The sequence below is a fragment of the Acanthochromis polyacanthus genome, chromosome 16 (genome assembly GCF_021347895.1).
Source record: "Acanthochromis polyacanthus isolate Apoly-LR-REF ecotype Palm Island chromosome 16, KAUST_Apoly_ChrSc, whole genome shotgun sequence".
In the NCBI taxonomy this organism is placed as follows: domain Eukaryota; kingdom Metazoa; phylum Chordata; class Actinopteri; family Pomacentridae; genus Acanthochromis; species Acanthochromis polyacanthus.
Genome location: NC_067128.1, coordinates 14,678,500 through 14,697,997, shown reverse-complemented (window position 1 = coordinate 14,697,997; position 19,498 = coordinate 14,678,500). Strand labels below are relative to the sequence as shown.

The 19,498-nt window shown below is 39.5% G+C and overlaps 1 protein-coding gene across 1 annotated transcript in view; it reads left to right on the top strand.

Annotated features, from left to right (window-relative positions):
• Positions 1-4,313, top strand: part of cd109 (CD109 molecule) — a 32,427-nt gene extending 28,114 nt beyond the window's left edge. Inside the window, 5 exon segments of the mRNA XM_051937034.1 lie at positions 654-719; positions 1,287-1,423; positions 2,018-2,174; positions 2,263-2,365; positions 3,972-4,313. Of these exon segments, the coding sequence (XP_051792994.1) occupies positions 654-719; positions 1,287-1,423; positions 2,018-2,174; positions 2,263-2,365; positions 3,972-4,153 (645 nt within the window). The 3' untranslated portion in view covers positions 4,154-4,313.
• Positions 4,314-19,498: the final 15,185 nt, after the last annotated feature.

Sequence of the window (19,498 nt, the reverse complement as noted above, 5' to 3'; positions counted from 1 at the left end):
CTCATATTCCATCATAGCATTATTTTCATTGCCAGTACACCTGACAGTTACTTTCCTTTAAGGTAAAAAAAAATTAACATTTCATTTTTTTGTAACTTAAATTGTACTTCTTTTCATTTTAATATAAGAGTAGAAATTAGTGTATGTGAAGCACAACTTAATGAAGCAACTTCAAAAAGTATATCTCAGAATTTGTACATAATAGATTTAGTAGCTTTGATTGTTGAATTTTGTCACAATATGTGAATCTTTTACATTGATGTTACTTTTGGCACCTAATATTGATGTAGTGTCAGTAGTTTTAGGGAGATGTGTTGCAGTTTTAGTCAAATTATAGCGATTTATTTTTGTTGTTTGAATTGAAAACTCGTTTTCTGCAGAAATTTAAAGTCGCTCTGTGCTCTTTCATTAACGCCTTAAAAAACTAATTTCCGTGTTTTTTGCCATTAAAGTAATCCCCTTCTACTGTAAAATGACTTAGATTTAATTCTACAATATTGATTCCTTTGGACATTACAGCTCTATTATATATCTGTGTTCTCTCCATCCACTCCTCCCCACTCGCTGCAGTCTGAGCACAGCAGCTCCAACGGTAAATCCAACAATACATTTTTGTCTGGAAATACATGATGATTTTGTTTGTGACTTTTCAGATTGATCCAGGCAGCGACCTGAACCTCCGGGTGACGGCAGAGGGTCGTGGACTCGCCTTGTTTCAGGTACCAGGACAGAATTTGTATGTCACCGGTGTAACAGCGCCACCTGTTGGTCAGCATTCACAGACTCGCGTATATGTATTTAGTTCTTTTTTTAAAAAAAGTTCAAAACATGTCAAATCCTGATGACACAACAACACAAAATGAACGCAAATCCTCAGTATATTGTACAAATTAATGTGAAATTGTTTTAATAGACAGAGACCCCTTGTGACAGAAAATACAAACAGTTACAAGTAACATTTTCCACCACCACCAAAAACCTAAATACTTACCATCACAGCAACAAGGACAGCAACAGTTTGTACATCAAATATGACAAAATAATGTCAGTTAAATGTTAAATACTATTTTTTATGTGAGTCACATTTCAACGTCCTATATATTTAGCAGATAAATAAATTATCAAGTCATGCTCCTACATTTGATGGTACTTTTCAGTTTAAACCAGTCATTGTTTTGTGATGTTAACAAGTTATTAAGCTTTAACTCGAGCTTTGTCAAAGTCTTGCTCATTGTTGACAATTGTCAGATTCATGTGTTATAAATTCACGTGTTCTTCTCCCACAGCTGAACGTCTTTTACAACATCAGGAACGAGGAGCTGAGGAGGAGGAGACGACACGCCGGCGAACACGAGCCTTTTGAGCTGAGCGTCTCACTGACTGACGAAGAAATGGACTCGGTACAGCTGAATATCTGCTACAGGTGAGCAGCTCAACAGACTAGCAATTGCCATACTAATTTGTAATAGAATAATGAATACATTAATTTCTGTTGATTTTATTTTAACTATTGTTATTGTTATATGATTTTTTTTTAGAATTACGTGCATTTTAGTGTCAATTAAATGTAGAAATAATTTGAAAATGTGTTACTTAATTGTTGCCCTAACCCATATTTTTACAAATGTTCATAAAATATATTTTCAAAATAAATGTATTTTCTATATTCACCAAAAAAAACTGTTTACTTTTTTTGAGTATTTTTATTTGTTTTTGTTTTAATTTATATTATTATCAGACTTATATGTATACTTGCACTGAATACATATAGGTACATTGTGTGTGTATAAGAAGTTGTCAAATTATTAGATTAAAACAATAATGAAAACTGCTGTACAAATAGCGTTTCTTTCTTTTTATACAGTATTATTACTTCATCTACAGTTGATTTATTGTGACTGTGATTAATTGATTGTGCCTGATTAATCTAATGCTCCATTTTCCAGTCATTTTTTGTGATATTTGTGAGATTGTGGTGAAATGTGGCTGTCCTCACACTGTTCTGTGGTTTCTGCAGTCTGTCGCATGACCTGGGCCTGAACATGACAGGAATGGCCGTCATGGAGGTCGGTCTGCTGAGCGGCTTCGGTCTGACACCTGACGGCATCCAGACCGACCAAGTGATAAAAAAAGTGGAGACGCAGCCGGGGAAAGTCATCCTGTACCTGGACTCTGTGAGCTGTGTGCTGAATGTGACTGCTGTCTGTCTGTCCGTCCATCTGAAGCCAAATGCTGAGAGAACAACTGTAAATGTGTTTCCAGGTGACAAAAAGTGAGATGTGTCTGGAGATTGGTCTGGTATTGGAGTCCAGAGTCGCCAAGGTCCAGGGAGCAACTGTTCTCCTCTATGACTATTACGAACCAAGTAAGATTGTATTTGTAGCTTTTATCCCATCATAGATAAACACACATTAAGGCACACATAAATACGCATCTGTACAGTTAGGACTTGGACTGATTGGTTTAGTAGTCAAATGTAAAAGAAAAAAAGTCGCTCTGCTTTCTGTGTGTGGAGATCCCTGAACTTGGTATTAACATAGAACCAGCCACCATTTTTAAAAGATGGTGCATTCAGTGAAGAGGCTGCTTGACATTACGATAATTCAAATGGATGTAGCATTGTTGTTTTATCAGTTTTTTTCAGATCCCACTCTGGCCTGCTGATGGAAACACAAAACTTATTGTATTTTAAAAAGCGTCCACTTAGTGGTGGGTTTGGTTTTGAGGTGGAAATTTAAAAAATGGAACTTTTAAGCTTTAAAATGTGTCACAGAAAGTATCTGTCTGAATGTGAGCATGAGTTTTTATCAGGCTTTTGCCATACAATGTCCTGATTTAAAAAATAATAGATCAGTGAGTTTGGAGAAACCTGGATCTTTCAGGAGTGACAGAAAGCAGGATACTGTTGCATGTATTCATCTCATCCAGATTTCTGGAAGCTGCTGACTACCTGCCCCCATGTAGTGATGCAAAAGAAACTCAAAAAATAGCGTTTTTCTTTGGGCACTGAGAGATTTAAATATAATTGAACCTTTAAATGGCGAAAGCAGGAAATGCTGAACTGGTCCAGTGATTAGTCAGAGTTACATAAAGCTGGTTTTCATGTTTGGCCACCGGGCAGAGAATTTTCTTTTGTGTCTTTTGTGTGTAATTGTAAAAAATGCAGAACTTTTATTTGTAGTTTAATGATCATAAATTTTGTCCTTATATTTGTGAATAACATCCAACAACAACAACAATAATAATAATAAATTATGATAAAGCACTAATGCTAGTATTTTTATTAGATATATTCTAATAAAAGACTTTGTTTTTATATTTGTTTCATATATTTGTCACCCACAGGCAATTTAATATCAACCTAAATAAAATAAATATTTAAATATTTCAGTTCTCAAAAATAATGAAGTATTAACATTTTAAAAATTCTTTCAAAAACTATTTTAATAATAATAATAATAATAATAATCTTCGAACATACATAAAAAACAGAAGATAATAGGTGCTGTCTATGTTTGGCTCACACCCTCTTTCTTCTCAGAAATTTTGCACATGAACAGAAATGACAGAAATAAATTTTAAAAAATTAAAGCTGCAAGCAGCGATGGACGGGTCCTTGCGTCCTTGCTGGTTGGCGAATCCACGCATGTCCACCAGATGGCGTTGCGACCGAGCGTGTATTTGGGCCCATTGTTGTCATCAGGAGTGGACTCTGATCACACATGTGAAGTTTGAGACGGATTGGAGCATGTTCAGAGCACTTACACAGCATTTCCTGTTTCATGGCGAATTGTAAATTTCCAGGGGTCGCCATTTCTACGCCCTCAGACTTTTGTGAAGCATTTTGATAAGTTTTGATCAGCCATTCGGCACCGGCGGTGCTCGGACCCTAAAAAACACAGCCAAACAGAAATGGAATCTAAATCTTTCATGCTGACCTTTGACCCCTGAACCTTCACTCACTCCTGCAGGGCGGAGGACGGAGACGACGTATAAATCATCGTGGAGGAGCGAAATGGCCGCCTGCTCCTTCTGCGGTGACGGCTGCAGTCAGTGCAGAGCCAATCAGCAGCAGGAGGTCAGCGCTGCACCTTCCAGCCGCCTCCACCTCCTGCCAGCCGTGCTCCTCCTCTTCACCGTCTTCGGCATGTAAATACGATCAAACAAAGGCTAGTTCAGCTGTAGATGTGCAAACCTGTCAGGCTGTTAAAGGTAAAGTCATGATTGTTTTTAGGTTTTTTTAACTAAAACTATTTTAATCTAAAATGTTACAGATTTATAAAGTAAACAGTGTAGATTGGTGTGAAAGATTAAATGTGAACAAGAAAGTTTGATTTCTGGGAGTTTCTGTTGCAGAATTTTTCCTGTGTGTTGCTACAGCTCTGCATCAAGTCATAGTATTTGTGGAGTTTCTACTGGGAATCATCACATTTTTAACATTTCTTCAGTATCACAGTGATCTAGTGACAGCAGTCTGGACACCTATGGGTACATTACAAGCAGGAGCTGCAATTCAGCTACTTTTAATGGCAGAAAGGGACCAAATATGAGCTAATAAAGGGTAAAAAACTGGCCTCAGGGAGAACACAACCTAAATGTCACACTGGTTTCTTAATAGCTGTTTGTTAGTGTGAACATGTCATCAGTTGCATGCCAGTTTCATGAAAACTATCGCAATAAGAAATACTATACTGCTGACCTTTGAATGAACAGGAGGAAACTGTGCAACCTGGGAATTTATCAAAGGGAGGCATAAACATTAACGACAAAGCGTCTACAAACTTCAAAGCCTCTGAGATGATGGACAGCTTGAGCGGCGAGTCGAGCTGAGAATATTTGACCCACATGTGGACGAGAGAAGCATTTACCTGCTCTCTGTCTTTTCATGGCCTCAGATGTTCTGCCTCATTACAGCCGACCTCTACAGGAGGTGCAAGACACCACACAGGTCACATTTATCAGAGAAGAAGTAGCACGTACTGTCACTGTAGGGTCTGGACTGTAAAGTAGCTCACATTTGGCTGACAGTATCTGGCATCCTGTATCATCATCTGTTCAGTGTGGTTAGTTCTCAGGGTTTGATAAAAGGCAGTCTGCAGGTTGTTTTAAAGCTGGACGAAATCATTTTCCTCCACTAGGGTGCAGAAATACACAAGTGGTAAAGCAAACATTCACTGAAACGGAAGCAAAACCTGCAACACATGGAACCAACTGATGTCTATATTTCTCTAAATATATGGTCAGACCCTCATCTGAGTTACAATAATGAACAAACTAACAATAAAATACTTATTTTATCTAGCAGGGCTGCACAGTGGCTCGGTGGTTAGCACTGTTGCCTTGCAGGTAGATGATCCCCGGTTCATCTGACATTTCGGGGATCTCTCTGCATGGAGTTTGCATGTTCTCGATGTGCATGTGTGGGTTTTCTCTGGGTACTCCGGCTTCCTCCCACAGCCCAAAAACATGCTGAGGTTAATTGGTAACTCTAAACTGTAGGTAGGTGTGAATGTGAGTGTGCCTGTCTGTCTCTTTGTAAAGCCCTGTGATTAAACCAGTGCCCTGTCCAGAGTGTCCCCTGCCTTTACCCTAAGTCAGCTGCTCCAGCCCCCCTGCAAGCCTAATGAGGAGTAAGTGTTGTACAGATGATAGATGGATGGATAATGCACCAATCATTCTGTCTTATTCACCATGTATGTGGGTTAAAAGTCCACCAGCACTGAATCTGCATTAATGCAGTCTGACTAACCAAACTCAATAGCAGGGTTTTGTGTCCTGAACAGAGAAAACTCCACACACCTACAGAGATGAGTTCCGTGCAGTGATTCACAGGGTCGACCTCACTATACATAACTCAATACATAAAATTGAACTGCTTTCATGAAAAAGGAAATTGGCAGCGGTTTATGTTTAAAGGCTGAGCTGTGGAGTAATGTCTGGCTGCAATGTGGAAATAATTATAAATACATATGTTCCTCCAGAGGCAGGAAAGTGAGTTATCTCTTTACTGTAGTCATTTTAAAGAATGTAAAAGCTGTTGGTCTTCTTGTGTCAAACAAAACAAAAACAGACAGAAAAAAGGAGTTTATGACTATGTAGTAAAGGGAATGAATGGAAACACAGTAAGCTTATAATAATGATGCTTTTTGGAGTTTTTTGGGTCCTTTGAGTGGTCTGATTTTGTTGATTTTTTTTTAAGGTAAAATGTTTTATCTGAATTTTCCTGTAAAGCTCTTGGTACCTTTGTTCATTCAGTTTTATCAGGAAAAGTATTGATGATGCATCAAAATGACCTCTACCAGTGATCTATTATTGGATGATTATCACGGATGCATTAACATAAAAGCAGCCCAAATTATTGTGTAATAAATCGATAGTATTTTATGTCATACATTATTTCTTGTTGGATTTTTATAATCCCAATATTATATAAAGTAACTAAAAACTACAGCTGTCAGATAAATTTAGTAGAACAAGAAGCACAATATTCAGTACTAGAATGCAGTAAAGTCAAAGTAGAAATTGGCATAACATAAAAATACTCAAAGTACAAACAAACAGGAAATTTAGCACAGTGCTTGAGTAAATATACATGATAGCAGTATAAATCACTGCAGAGCTGATTGCACACCAGCCTGGTGAGAGCTTTCCAAGGTTTGTTGGTGTATTTCAATTTTACATATTATAAATTAACGTAAGTCTCACATGTCCTCACAATATGTCTCAAGTTTCACAAAACAACATTTTACCATATTTATTTGTCAAATGACATCATTACGACTTGTCTGACTTGTGTGTGACTCTGCTCTATTGAGGCTTCTGACTGGATATTGTTCCAGCAAAGACTTTAAACTGTGTTAGCAGAAGTTATGGCGGCTGCTGTGATGGACAAATGTTATGAAACAGAAAGAGCTCTGTGGAGAACAACAGCTTTGTTTATCAGACACTTGAAGTCCAAATTTACTCGAACTTTCCCTTCTGGCTCTGACACAGTGGTAAAACAACTTGTCATATGCAGTTACTGTCGTGGTGCCACAGTGTGTTTGGAAAGCAGGCCGCCTCTGACTCCCTCTTGGTGTAGCTTCTAATGTAGCTACAGATATTGGAAACATGATTTTGCCAAATCAAAGCTCCACTTCAAGATATCTGTAGTTACGATTTGATGAGGCAGAATTCACATTGGAGATATATTCGAACTCAGTCCGACTAGGTCTAACTTAGAAAGGACAAAGTAGATATCTTGAACTGAGGAGAATTAAAGCTATCTTGAACTACTAGTCAGGAATAAACTGTTGATATCTGAAACTGGAATTACAGCTAGTCATGACTGAGCTGCAGATTTCCACAATTTACATTTCAGATGCCTGCAGTTCAATTCTACATATCGGTAATGAGAAACCTCACACACATGAAAGATAAAACTGACTTCATTTTTCCCGAAAGAATGACGATATGGGTATCTGAAATGTTCTTTATGACTAGAAGAGATCCTTAACTTACGCTGGCATTACATCGTAGGAACAGTTTTTTGTTGGAGTTCTGACATATGGAATTCCGACGTATGGAGTTCAGCATTCGTCAGAATTCGGGTAAAAATGTAAACCAAGCTGTTATGTGCATCACGATATCGATCAGTTTGCATATTTGTACCACTACAGTAACCCAAACAGTCATTAGCTCACGCTGAAACACAACTTGGTAGGAAAATACTGGCGAAAATGTAAACTGCAAGTCTAATTTACACTTGGGCACATAATGAAGTTAGCGAATGTACTGTAGCATAATCTAGTGTGACGGCAAACGTAAACAAAGCAGTTTTATAGTGCCGCGTGACTACTGTACATACAGTATTCATCCGCTCGCTGACTAGTTCCACTGGACCAGTTTTGATGTAACGATGAAATGCCGTACGTTAAACCAAGGACCGGCTCGTAATCAGTTCTGACATAATGCCAAAACGACATAAGTCAAGGACGTCGTAAACCGAGGACCTCCTTTGTAGGAAAAATCTCATTACAAATATCTGCAGTACATATGCAGGCTAGCTATTAAATATACAGAGGAGTCAGGCTTATTTTGTTCTGACGTCACATCAGGCTGCAAACCTGAACATCTAGTTTAGAGACGCACTCACTGATGTATGGAGAAAGGAAAGAAACAAGGGCAAGGTCTTTTTCTCATGGTTTGTGGGTCTCTAGACACACTGGGGACAAAAAATTTAGTTGAAATACAATTACTTAAAAAATAGATTTTGCAGAATAATGGTTCCTCTGATTTGGTGTTGCACAGTGACTCGGTGATTAGCACTGTCGCCTTGCAGCTAGCAGGTCCTCAGTTCGCATCTAGGCCTTCCTGGGATCTTTCTGCATGGAGTTTGCATGTTCTCCCTGTGCATGTGTGGGTTTTCTCCCACAGTCCAAAAACATGCTTAGGTACTTCACTGATGTGAGTGTGATTGTTTGTTTCTATATGTAGACCTGCGATAGACTGGTGACCTGTCCAGGATGTCCCCTGCCTTTGTTGTAAGTCATCTGGGATAGACTTCAACCCCCCCCTGCAACCCTAAAGAGGATAAAGCAGTGTATAGATAATGTATGCAAAGTGTGACTTGTGAATAAGTCGTATGTTGGCAAGATCTGAAATGTCAAAGTTTCCACGAATGCCCATCCACAATCTAACACCGCATCATCCAATAGCTGATGAGATATTTTAGTTTAGACCAAAGTGATGGAATAACAGAACAATCCCTGCTAACAGCTTGTGGTCATTAGAGATGATTTCACAGGTCAGAATTTCTTCCATTAGGCTAAAATCCAAACTTCTTCTGAGTGCTTTTCCAAGTTGGAAGAACAAAGTGTGAACGTCCCAGTTTCTCTGTAAGAAAGAGAAAGTTTGGATTGAAACCCCGAGACAGACGCTCACATCCTGGCAGAATATAAACACGACCGCAGAGGCAAAATATTTCCTCCGAACACGACCCCTCGATGCATCATCTGAGCAGCGCTGCGCCACATGTACATCAGTGGACACATGCGCTGCAGACAGCTCTGCTCAGTGGACATCAAACAATGTAAGGATGTCACAATCACACAGCTACCATAGTTCAAGAGGACGAAGGAGATGAGTCAGTGGAACGGGCGGCTGCAGACATCTGGGATCAATCAGCAGCCAACCTGAGAGGTTGTTTCTGCTGGACGACAATCTGAGGAGGCGCTCACATCCTCCGAGGAGCTGCAGTTCCCAACCAGAGGACAGAACAGAGCAGAGAGGAGCTTTATCTTCTTACTCATTACAAGTTAAAAAAGACTGAAGAGCCTTTGTATTAAATACTCAACTCAAATTTACCTTAAACTCTCCTCAACTCATGTCAAAACTTTTAAATTAGTGAAGTACAACATTCATTGTTGACTTTATGTTAAATCACCTTGTTTACATTCAACAGCTCAGTAGAAACTTTATCACATGTTTGAGGTGTTTAAACTTCTCAGTAGGCAGATAGATCAGTTTGATTGACTCCTGCTGGGGAGGGACAACTTCCATTTCTGTTGTATTATTGGTTCATGACATCTCTGACCACCTTTAACCTGAGCACAAGTGGAATCAGAATAGCTATGAGTGTCAAGTGCGTTTAGGAGGCTCATGGTGTTTTCAATGAGGAAAACAAAGGGATTCAGCATTTACAGGGGATTTCAATCAGAAAAATGAACAGTCAGATCGAAGAATAGAGGTATATGCTCAGATCAGCTTACAATGTTTCTGGTTTGTTCTAGTGTGGGGATTGTTAAGGCCAGTGGAGGGTAAATGTAATGCACTATGCAGAAAAGAAAAGAAAAAAAAGTGATTTCAGGCACAGCTGTTCTTCATTTTTACTCTTTTAACTCCTAGGCTCTAATTTTTTTTTAAATTTCCACCTGAAAAAACATCCCTAAATTCAGTCAGAGCAGCTCCACAGCTGTGAGGCCAAACTGAACGACCTTCAGGGATCAGGGACACTGGAGATGTTTTCAGTGAAATAAATCTCCTCGTCTCTATCACCTGGTCATGGTAAAATTTGACAAACTGCAGCAAAGGTTTATGTCTGTGGTCACTTCACAAATACATTATAGAATGAGTTATGCTTGTTTTTCTTTTCTTTTTTTTAATACACCTGAAATGAGATGTTGAAAAAATTCACAAAAGTAAGTCAAACAAATAGTGGAGCAGTGGAAAAACTTAAACTCACTTGCTCTCTGTTTAAAAGCAGATAACATGTTAACATGTTCTATGGTCACTGTTTTATATACGAAGCATTTCATATAAAAATAATCAAATCTGAAATCAAGAGGTCTCATTTTCAATTGTGGCATCTGACTCATTTTCTAATCACGATTCCTTCAGTGTTCATTGTAATATACGCGTAAAACATGATTTTGTTTTAGATAGTGACATCTGCAGTGGATGTAAAACTGATTCAGCTACAGTTTTTAATGCGTCTTTCAGCTTTGCAAACTTCAGTGGACTACATAATGTACTTACGGCATTATGGGGGCTTTAAAAAGTACAATATTTCATCAGACTGTGTTCCTCAAGGGCCTGTTAAATCTGAAAATATTAAAAATATTTAGACAAAATTTTTGCATTGTGTCATTAAATCTACTAAAGTTTTATTGTTTTTTAACAGTCAGCTGACTCTGACAGTGTGGGGTGGGAGACAGTGGTTGATTTTTCATGGAATGAGCCCTTTACAGAAACAAATGTTCCCAGCTCCAGCAGAAGGTGGCAGCCTTGCCTCAGGGATAAAAACAACCTGGTTTGAACTCCCCCAAATCTGCAACTTTCCATGACATAAAGGTAACGACGGGAAACTTTTTATAGAGGCTTTCTCATGAGCTGCGTCAGTTGAGGCTGTGAGCGTCGAGCCTCTCTGGCTGCCACCGTTAATGGGAGGCAGATGGACCTGGCCCGAAATGCTTGCAGACTAATGAGGGAAATATGGAACCAGTGGAGGTTTCACACAAGCAGGCAGACGAGATGCTGATCGTATATTTTGCTCTGTCGCTGTCAAACAGAGAGGTGGAGGTCCGATCCATTCCCTCTGCTCAGAGTAAAGCAGCCTGACATGTAGAGAGAGAGAGAGAGAAAAACATATCACAACTAATCAGAATATTCAGGAGACTGAAAGGTGATGACTTTAATTTGGAGCACAGTAAATAAACTGAGTTCTGAGTTCAGTGTGTGTTTCCAAGAAAAATATCCATCACATGGCTCACAAATATGCACCAGTGTTGTCTGTAAACTAAGCTGCTTTTTTACAGCTGGTTTGATTGCAGGTTTCATTGAGACACAGTGAGAGGGCAGAGCTCCATGAAGTGGCCCCTGGAGAAGATGAGGTCAAAGCTCAGAAACTCGTTACACAAGACTGAAATCTGAAGTTGGATGACGAGGACGACAGAAGACAACACAGACGGTGTTTTTATCTACATGCAGCTTTTCTGCAGTCACACAGCTGAGCAGGGGCTGAACTATCAGTAAACAAGGAGTCTGATTCCCCAATTACGACTTCAGCCTCCCCAATAGAGCAAATATAGATTAGCTGGATCAAAACATTTACATAAGTATCCTGTCTCACCTTTAAAGGCATTAGAGGAGATTTAATTTCCTACGACTTTGAACGTAGCATGCGCATGCGCACATACAACCTCTCCCTCACCCCCCCTCTAACCTCCCTCCTCTTAACATTTACGAAGAAACGGCCCCCTCCAGAAACTTGCGCAGCACTCGTGAAGTTGTCTTTTACGGCTGGGTCCCCCTGGATCTTTATCTGCCATTATGTAAAAAAAGATGAACAAAGCAAGTCGCCAGCTAACTACAAAGCTATACCAAAGCAACACATACAGAAAACACGTAAGTCCAAGGCGTACGTAATCTACGTAACTAGGCCTGGGCCGGAAGATTTTTGATTGACAGGAAAGGGAGCAAAGTAAACGCCTCGGTCCGAGCGCATTGATTGGCTGATGTTTTTCAGGTCCTGCCATGTCCACAGTTTTTTTTAATTTTTTTTATTCTTTTACAGACCATACATACAAGTCCACTAAAGGTCAGTATATTCATTTTATGTGAATCAGACAAATTAAACAAAAAAAAAAAACATCCTCCATAATGCCTTTAAATGCACACTCTGTACCATAGACTGTATGTATAGTGGATGTAGCATCTGGCTCCAGAATTGAAGCCAACCCGGAAGTGTCAAAAACTTGCAATATCACGCCGTTCGCTAGGGTTGGCTCCAAGAAGCTTTTGCTCCATAGACCCCACTTCATTTTTGGAGAAAATAAAATTTGATAGACTGATCTTCTACAGCTCAGGATTTTTTTCCTGGTAGTTTTCATGGTCAAAATGAGAGATCAGGTGGCTGATCTTAAAATAAATCAATACTGAATTTTAAATAAATCGTTAAAGTTGGCGGAGCCAGGGGGCGTGGCTATACTTGATGGACAGCAACAGAAGCCTCTGCGGTAAAATGTGGGCGGGATAAGAGAGTCCTCAGCCAGTCCTGCCCCTAGTTGCTCTCCGGTCCAGTCTGTTTGATGACGCTTTTTACATCACTGGCTCCAAAAAATCCAAAACGGCGACCAGGAAGTAGCAAAATCCGGGCTTCATTTTCTCGGCGTTGAAACCAACTGGTGACGTCATGGTTAGTTTACGCCTGATCTGTACGACTGAATGTAATCCAATCCAACTGTTGATGTCACAACTGATTCAACTTCATGTTTATTTTGAGTTTGTAGGTTTCGTGTAGACCCCATCCGTTACTGTATAGTAATATTTATTACAGTACTTCATATTAATCCTTTTTAATTCATTATAATTCAAAACCTTAATAAATCAATACATGTCAATCACATTCATATTTATATAGAGACTGCATTACAATTAAAATGGCTGATGGCTCAGATCTGGAGTTCGTCAGCTCCTACAAGTACCTTGGTCTCTGGCTGGGCTCTTCACTTTCTATAACTTCTCACATCAATATTCTATAGGCTAAGTCAAATCTATACTGGGGTTCCTTTACTGTAATAAGACCTCCTTCACATACTCTGTCAAAAACACTCTTGTGAAGATGACCATCCTCCTCATGTTGTCATCTATAAAATGGCCTCTAAGTGTGCCCTTAACAGGCTTGATGCCCTTTATGACCCAGCCATCCATCTTGCTGCCGGTGCACCTTTCTCCAGCCATTATTGTGACCTTTACAAACTGGTGGGTTGGCCCTCCCTTCACACCAGGCAACCCCACTCTTTTACTCATCTGCAGACTCTATCAGGAAAGACACCTCAGTACCTCTCCAACCTCCTCTACCCCTCCCATATCAACTACCACCTGAGGACCAGTGATCTCATAACACTCTCTATCCCCAAATACTGTCTTTGGCCGGAATTCCTTTCACTTTGCTGCAGCAATCGATTGGAATTCCCTCTAAAAATCTCTCAAACTGTCATCTTTTTATGTGTTTAAGCAGAAGCTCCAGCAGACCCGAGCTGACCGCTGCACATGCTGACTGTTTCTCCCTGAACTGCTGGGATTAATCTGTGTTGTTTTTAATCTCTGTTTAAACACATATGTGTCCTTTTTTGTATCTGTATTGTTCACTGATTATCTATCTTCCTGCTGAGGCCTCTTGCCAGGTCGTCATTGTAAATGAGAATTTGTTCTCAACTGATCCTGCCTGGTAAAATATAGAAGAAATAAAAACTGTTCCTAATATTTTGTCCATCTCATTAACATGCATCAGAAGGCAGAACAATACATTTCAATGTCATTGTGTCCGGTACATTAAACACCAATCCAAACCCGTAGCTTCAATAATAGACATAAAACGGAATTCATAGCAGAGCTGCAGCATTGGACTGCAGGAGATTTCACAGGTGGATATAATTTAGTCATATCTAGGAGAGACATGACTTCCAGCCAAGCTAAAATAGGTGAAAGATCAAGTAAACAGCAGGTAGATTAACAAATGTTACTGTTTTAAGGACAGTTTTGTGATTTACAGCTTCACTTACCTTATTCTACAGTACCACCCAACAAGCTAAGGTACCAAAACTTACCTCGCTGATGACTTAATCTCCATCACACATGACCCTGAAGCTCTCATAAACCTTCTGTTTCCTGTACCACCTCCTCTGACCCCACAATTATCAATTTGCTGGTGAACAAAAAGGAGCATTTAACAGCTGAAGAGTCCACTATTTGCTAAGGAAATGGTGGAGACCAAAAACGGAGCAAAAAGAAAGTAGAAGTATCACTGCTCTGATACAAAGTCACATTTCATAACTTGTTACTATATAAAATAAAAGTACTGATGGTCGAGAAGAGTTTATTTTACAGTTGGTTTGCATCTTCAATGATTTAGCAACTCTGAGCTGTATGTCCAACTCTGGCAATGTTCTCCAAAAGGAACCTTGTTCATCAATGCTGTAACTGACAGAGCAAACCATAAGGCCAAGTTTTCTTGTATAGTCCGTCCAGCTCACAGTTACGTGTTTGTAGGAGTTGGCTGCATGTTTAGGGCTAAATGTGTAACCTCAGACACCCGAGTGGCTCTTTATTCTCAGCCTTGTGTTGCAGCGCTGGACGGCAGCAGCCAACAGATTGCGTGGTGGCAGCAGTTTAAATGTGGCCTGAATCTGACCAACAGTCTGATGATTCCCATGATGTGATCAACCCGACAGTTTGTTTTCTTTGGTCTAAACTGGTGGGGAGTTTTTGGCTCCTTTTGCATCCCACTGACCATTTAGGTGACGTAAATCAGTTAAATATAATTTACTGGACAGGGCTTTGGCTACATGTCACCTTGTGGTTTGAGTTTTTCTTGGTTTGATGGAGTCAGAACAAATTAGATTCTTGAACTTGCACATCAATCATAAACAGACTGTGAAAGGACCAGAAAAGTCCAGCCCATTAGGTGGTCCTCAGACCATCGTCAGGACAAAGACCACTGCCGTCTACTTAGGCTCTGTCCACAACCAGGCAAAGCATAGATGAGGACCTGGTTTTGAAGGCGTAACTGAGGACAACTGATAGCTAAAAGATGATGAACCACTCATGCACATGAGTTCACACTGCACTTCCTTGGATCCCCAATGATGAACCCGTCAAATGTGAAGTAGAGGATGATGTGAAGTTGTTGGACAAAGATGCACAGGCAGAGTTTCCTTATCTATTTATTTGCAATTTTTTTCTATATTACTTTGGGGTTTTTTTCCACTCATCTTTACCAACAATTGTTGAGAAAATGAACTGCTGTGTTTCAAACATTGCTGGTTATTTTAATGTTAAAAAATCCCATTGATTTTTAGCCCAAAACAAATAAAAGATGAGACTGCAGAATGAAATGCTACATCTCCAGCTACTGTCAACTCTATATATGCTGTGTATTTATATATAAAATTCTGTAAGCAAATAAATAAATAGCCCTGATTAATAAAGAGGCTCTAATCATGATTTATATGTTGTCACCACTGTGACCCAAAAGTGACACTGGATAAAATGAACTAAACATTTTTACTCTAAATCCTACAAAATGCAGATGTGACAGTGTTAATGTGAAAATATAAAACTGGTTACAATTGAAAATAATTTAATTGTGGAAACAAGAGTACTTAAAGTTGTGCTTAAACTGATCAAACACCAGCAATCATCATATATCTGCATTTTGGCGAGAAAACAGTGAATGCAAACTTAACTGTGGCAAAAACACCTATTGAAGAATGAATTAATAAAACAACATTTCTGTTCTGTATGGTGTAATGAAACATACAAAGCAATCTGATTGGCTGAAAGTGTGTTAATGTGTCTACTAAACTAGGAAGAGCCAGGGTTTATCGGCCGTTCTGGCAGCTTTCCGCCAGCTAAAACAAACTATTCTGAATGTTCCTTGTATGTAAACCATTTTGCATCAACTATTGCACACGCTGAAAAGTCTTCAAACAGTTTCAAAACTTGGCTGACCCTTTCGCTTATGAAGCCTGTAACCACAGCAAAGATTTATTCCGCTACTTTTTCTGTCACAATGTTCTCCACTCTGCCATTTCATTGAGACGACATGGAACATTTAGGATTTTTGAGCATGCTCCTTATAAAAGCATTGCAGAGGTTCTTTTTCTTCATGATACATTCGACCAGGGAGAACGATGAATCGGACATGTGGCAGCAGCATCAACGTGTTCACCAAGAGGTGGAGAACACGTAAACATCAGAGAAGTGATTCAATGTGCTGGAGCTCAGACGTGGTCTGAAACGCTTAGGCTGGTTGGACGGAGACTCACTAATGATTTATGTGCTGAAGTTACTGAATTGGAAATGATTGCATTGCATTAAGTTACATAACCCTGCAGGGGAAGGTTTTGCTTTCGGGCAGCTGCGGTCAGAGCACAACAGACATTTCTACACCTACTGAACTGAGTGCCGGTTGGTTAAATCGGCGTGGCACTGGTATCAAATGTAGAGAGAGGAAGTTTAAATATTTTCAAAACTTTTCCACTTCAGTACATTCAGCCAATGGTTAAGGATTTGAGTCAGCTGTGACTGTTCAATTTAATACTCTCTTTATCGATTTAGATTTGACATGCATAAAACAAGATGAGCTCATAAAATGTGAGGCTGATACATTACGTAGAAGAATAAACAGCGTGAACTTCTCCTCAACCAGTCAAACATCAGTCAAATGCTGCTTCCATATGAAAGAATCATTCAGATTTATCTTAATTACTCTGTCAAGGAGGCGAACCCTCGGCGGAGTTATGTGATGATTAGCGTATGTTTGTCTGTCTGTCTATTAGCAACATTACTCACAAACGGACTAACAGATTTGGATGAAATTTTCAGGAAGGATCAGAATTGACACAAGGACCAAGTGATTAGATTTTGGCAGTGACACAGCTTATAGTCTGGATCCACAGATTTGCAAAATTTCTGTATTGTTGCAAGATAGCAGCACGGCATCACTGTAACTATGACAACAAGTGAACGCTACGTCAGCTGCCTGCTGATGATCACATGATTGCATTCCTGCTCCAAATCCACCATTTTTCTGGACTTATCCATCGGAAATAGCACAAGGAACAATTTCTAAAATTATGGGGGTGTTTTCGAGTCCCATCAATTCCCACCACCTGCTACATATTTAGATCACGGGATTTGGTATCCATACATGTGTACACACAAGGTCATTTTATTTGTGGGTACATCTATATTAAAAGTCTCCAGCACCCCCCGTGACCCTAGTGAGGATAAAGCGGTATATAGAGAATGGATGGATGGATGGGATCTATATTAAATGGCCACATTCCATAGTGCCGTGATTTTTTTCAAGATGCCATCCATCGGAAATGATACAATGACTGAGCAGCCTTGGCAGAGTACTGCGCTCTCTGAGTGCTTTTCTTGTTTATCTATTGTGTCCCTATGTGTAATGGTAACCTGCTAGTCTACAATGTAGAAATTCTGAGAAACGAAGAGTCGCACACAAAACAGCACGTATCATGACAAAGTGGATTTTACATGTATCATTCTAAATATTTATTGCCAGTTCGATTGAAAGGGTGCACAGCAATAAGCTGTCTGGAACAGACATTTTTCTCGCTGTTTCACCTCATAACCTGATAACCAACATATTCATCCATGAACAGAATGAAGCTGCACTATTTTATGAAACCAACAGTCCAAAAACATCAAATTTAGGAGAAGATTTGAAGAATTGTTGGCATTTGTGAAGCTCAAAATGTAATCAATTAGCAAAACTATTGCTCTGTAAGCTCTCGAGTTTTGGATGACCGAGGAAATATCAAAATCATGATTTTTAATGAATTTCAGTTAGGAAGCACTTCTTTCTTTTTCTTTCTTTTGCAAAAAACTACATTTCTAAAATTTTTTTCCAACAGTTAACTGAAAAGAGCTGAGTCTGAAGACCTCAAACACATTTTCTTTCCGTCACATTAACACTCCTTTACTTCAATGCAAGTTTCCTTTATTACGTGAGGAGACGTTAAAGTGATAACATCAAGCAAACCTGCTGTAAACCTCACACGGAAAGATCTTTATTTTGGCCGGAGACCAGGTGCGACATCATGAGTACAAAGAGCCTGACGTGACTGAATGCTGGCAGTTCTGGATGCTGCTCCGACACGGCGGGACGTTCATCTCATCTCTAAGAGTCATGGAAAGTCTGCTCTGTTGTTGAGGAACAGCTTCATCTGTCTGCTTTTCAACCATAATAGAACAGTGTGGGATTAATGATTTAAAGAAGGAACTTAGATACAGAGCTGAGTTGGGGAATGCCTTTTAAGGACAACGATCGGATAGTCTGACTTTACACAGACACTCATTTGATCAGTGGCTGTCAAAATGCCACTGACACAATGCCACAGATGACGAGAGGCAGTCTAGAACGGACTAGAGTTAGGGCTGTAACCAGACATTTGAATCTCCACAACTTCAACATGTTCCATCTAAGAAATAGTTTCTAGATGGATGTGTCGACAACGTGATCTTGTCCCCTAAAATGTAGACCAGTTTCGCCAATGCCTTCAGGAAGAGAGTGATAACACTTCCCACAAGCAGCACCTGCAACCTCATTATCTCTCTCAATATCACAGTTATGTGACACTATGCCATTCAAAGGGTGGACACTGGTTACTGACACTCTTCATTTGCTCATTATCACTTCCAATATAGTCACACTTGCTTGTATCATGTTGTAGAGATGTTGTGGGTTGGAACAGCAAACACTCATTAGCTGACATTAAAAAAAAAAGGGAATGGATAATATTTAACAAGACAACGCATGCTGTGTATTTGTAAAATTTCTGCACAGTATACATGGGAGAAAATACACTGATATTTCTTTAAATGTAATTTTCACTTCAACTCAATACTTTTGGTGGCTGTCCACAAGCTTCTGGTTGTATCTTTGACTCTTCTTGACCGAGTTGTTGCAGTTCAACTAAATTAGCTCATTTTTAAGACAACTTGTTTCTTTATCACACTCCACAGGTTCTTCATGGGGTTGGCAATACTGTGTCATGCATGAAATACCCAGAGGGTGGGCCATAAGTTTCTATATCTAGGAGAAATAAACGATTTATTTTAGTAGCATTTTATTTTTAGAATGTGCTCTGTATGATTACCATTGTTTCGAAAACACATATCAATACATGTTTTCCACTGCTGATGAACTTGCATTGGCACAGTTGAAGTTCTGCTTGTAATGGCGTTGCTGATTATTTATGTCTCATATCTTCACCTGATACATCACGGCCTTCAAGTGCCCCCAAAGGTGGCATCAAACGCATCTTCTATGGTATCTGAAACATGAAAAACATACATTATACATTTTCCTATTTATGGAAACGTATGGCCCACCCTGTACAATAGTTTGCACAGATGATCTTGGGGTCTGTAGCTGCTGTCACTGACTTGTTCAAGTCAGCGATTTTTCTTTTTCCAGATCTCTGCTGAG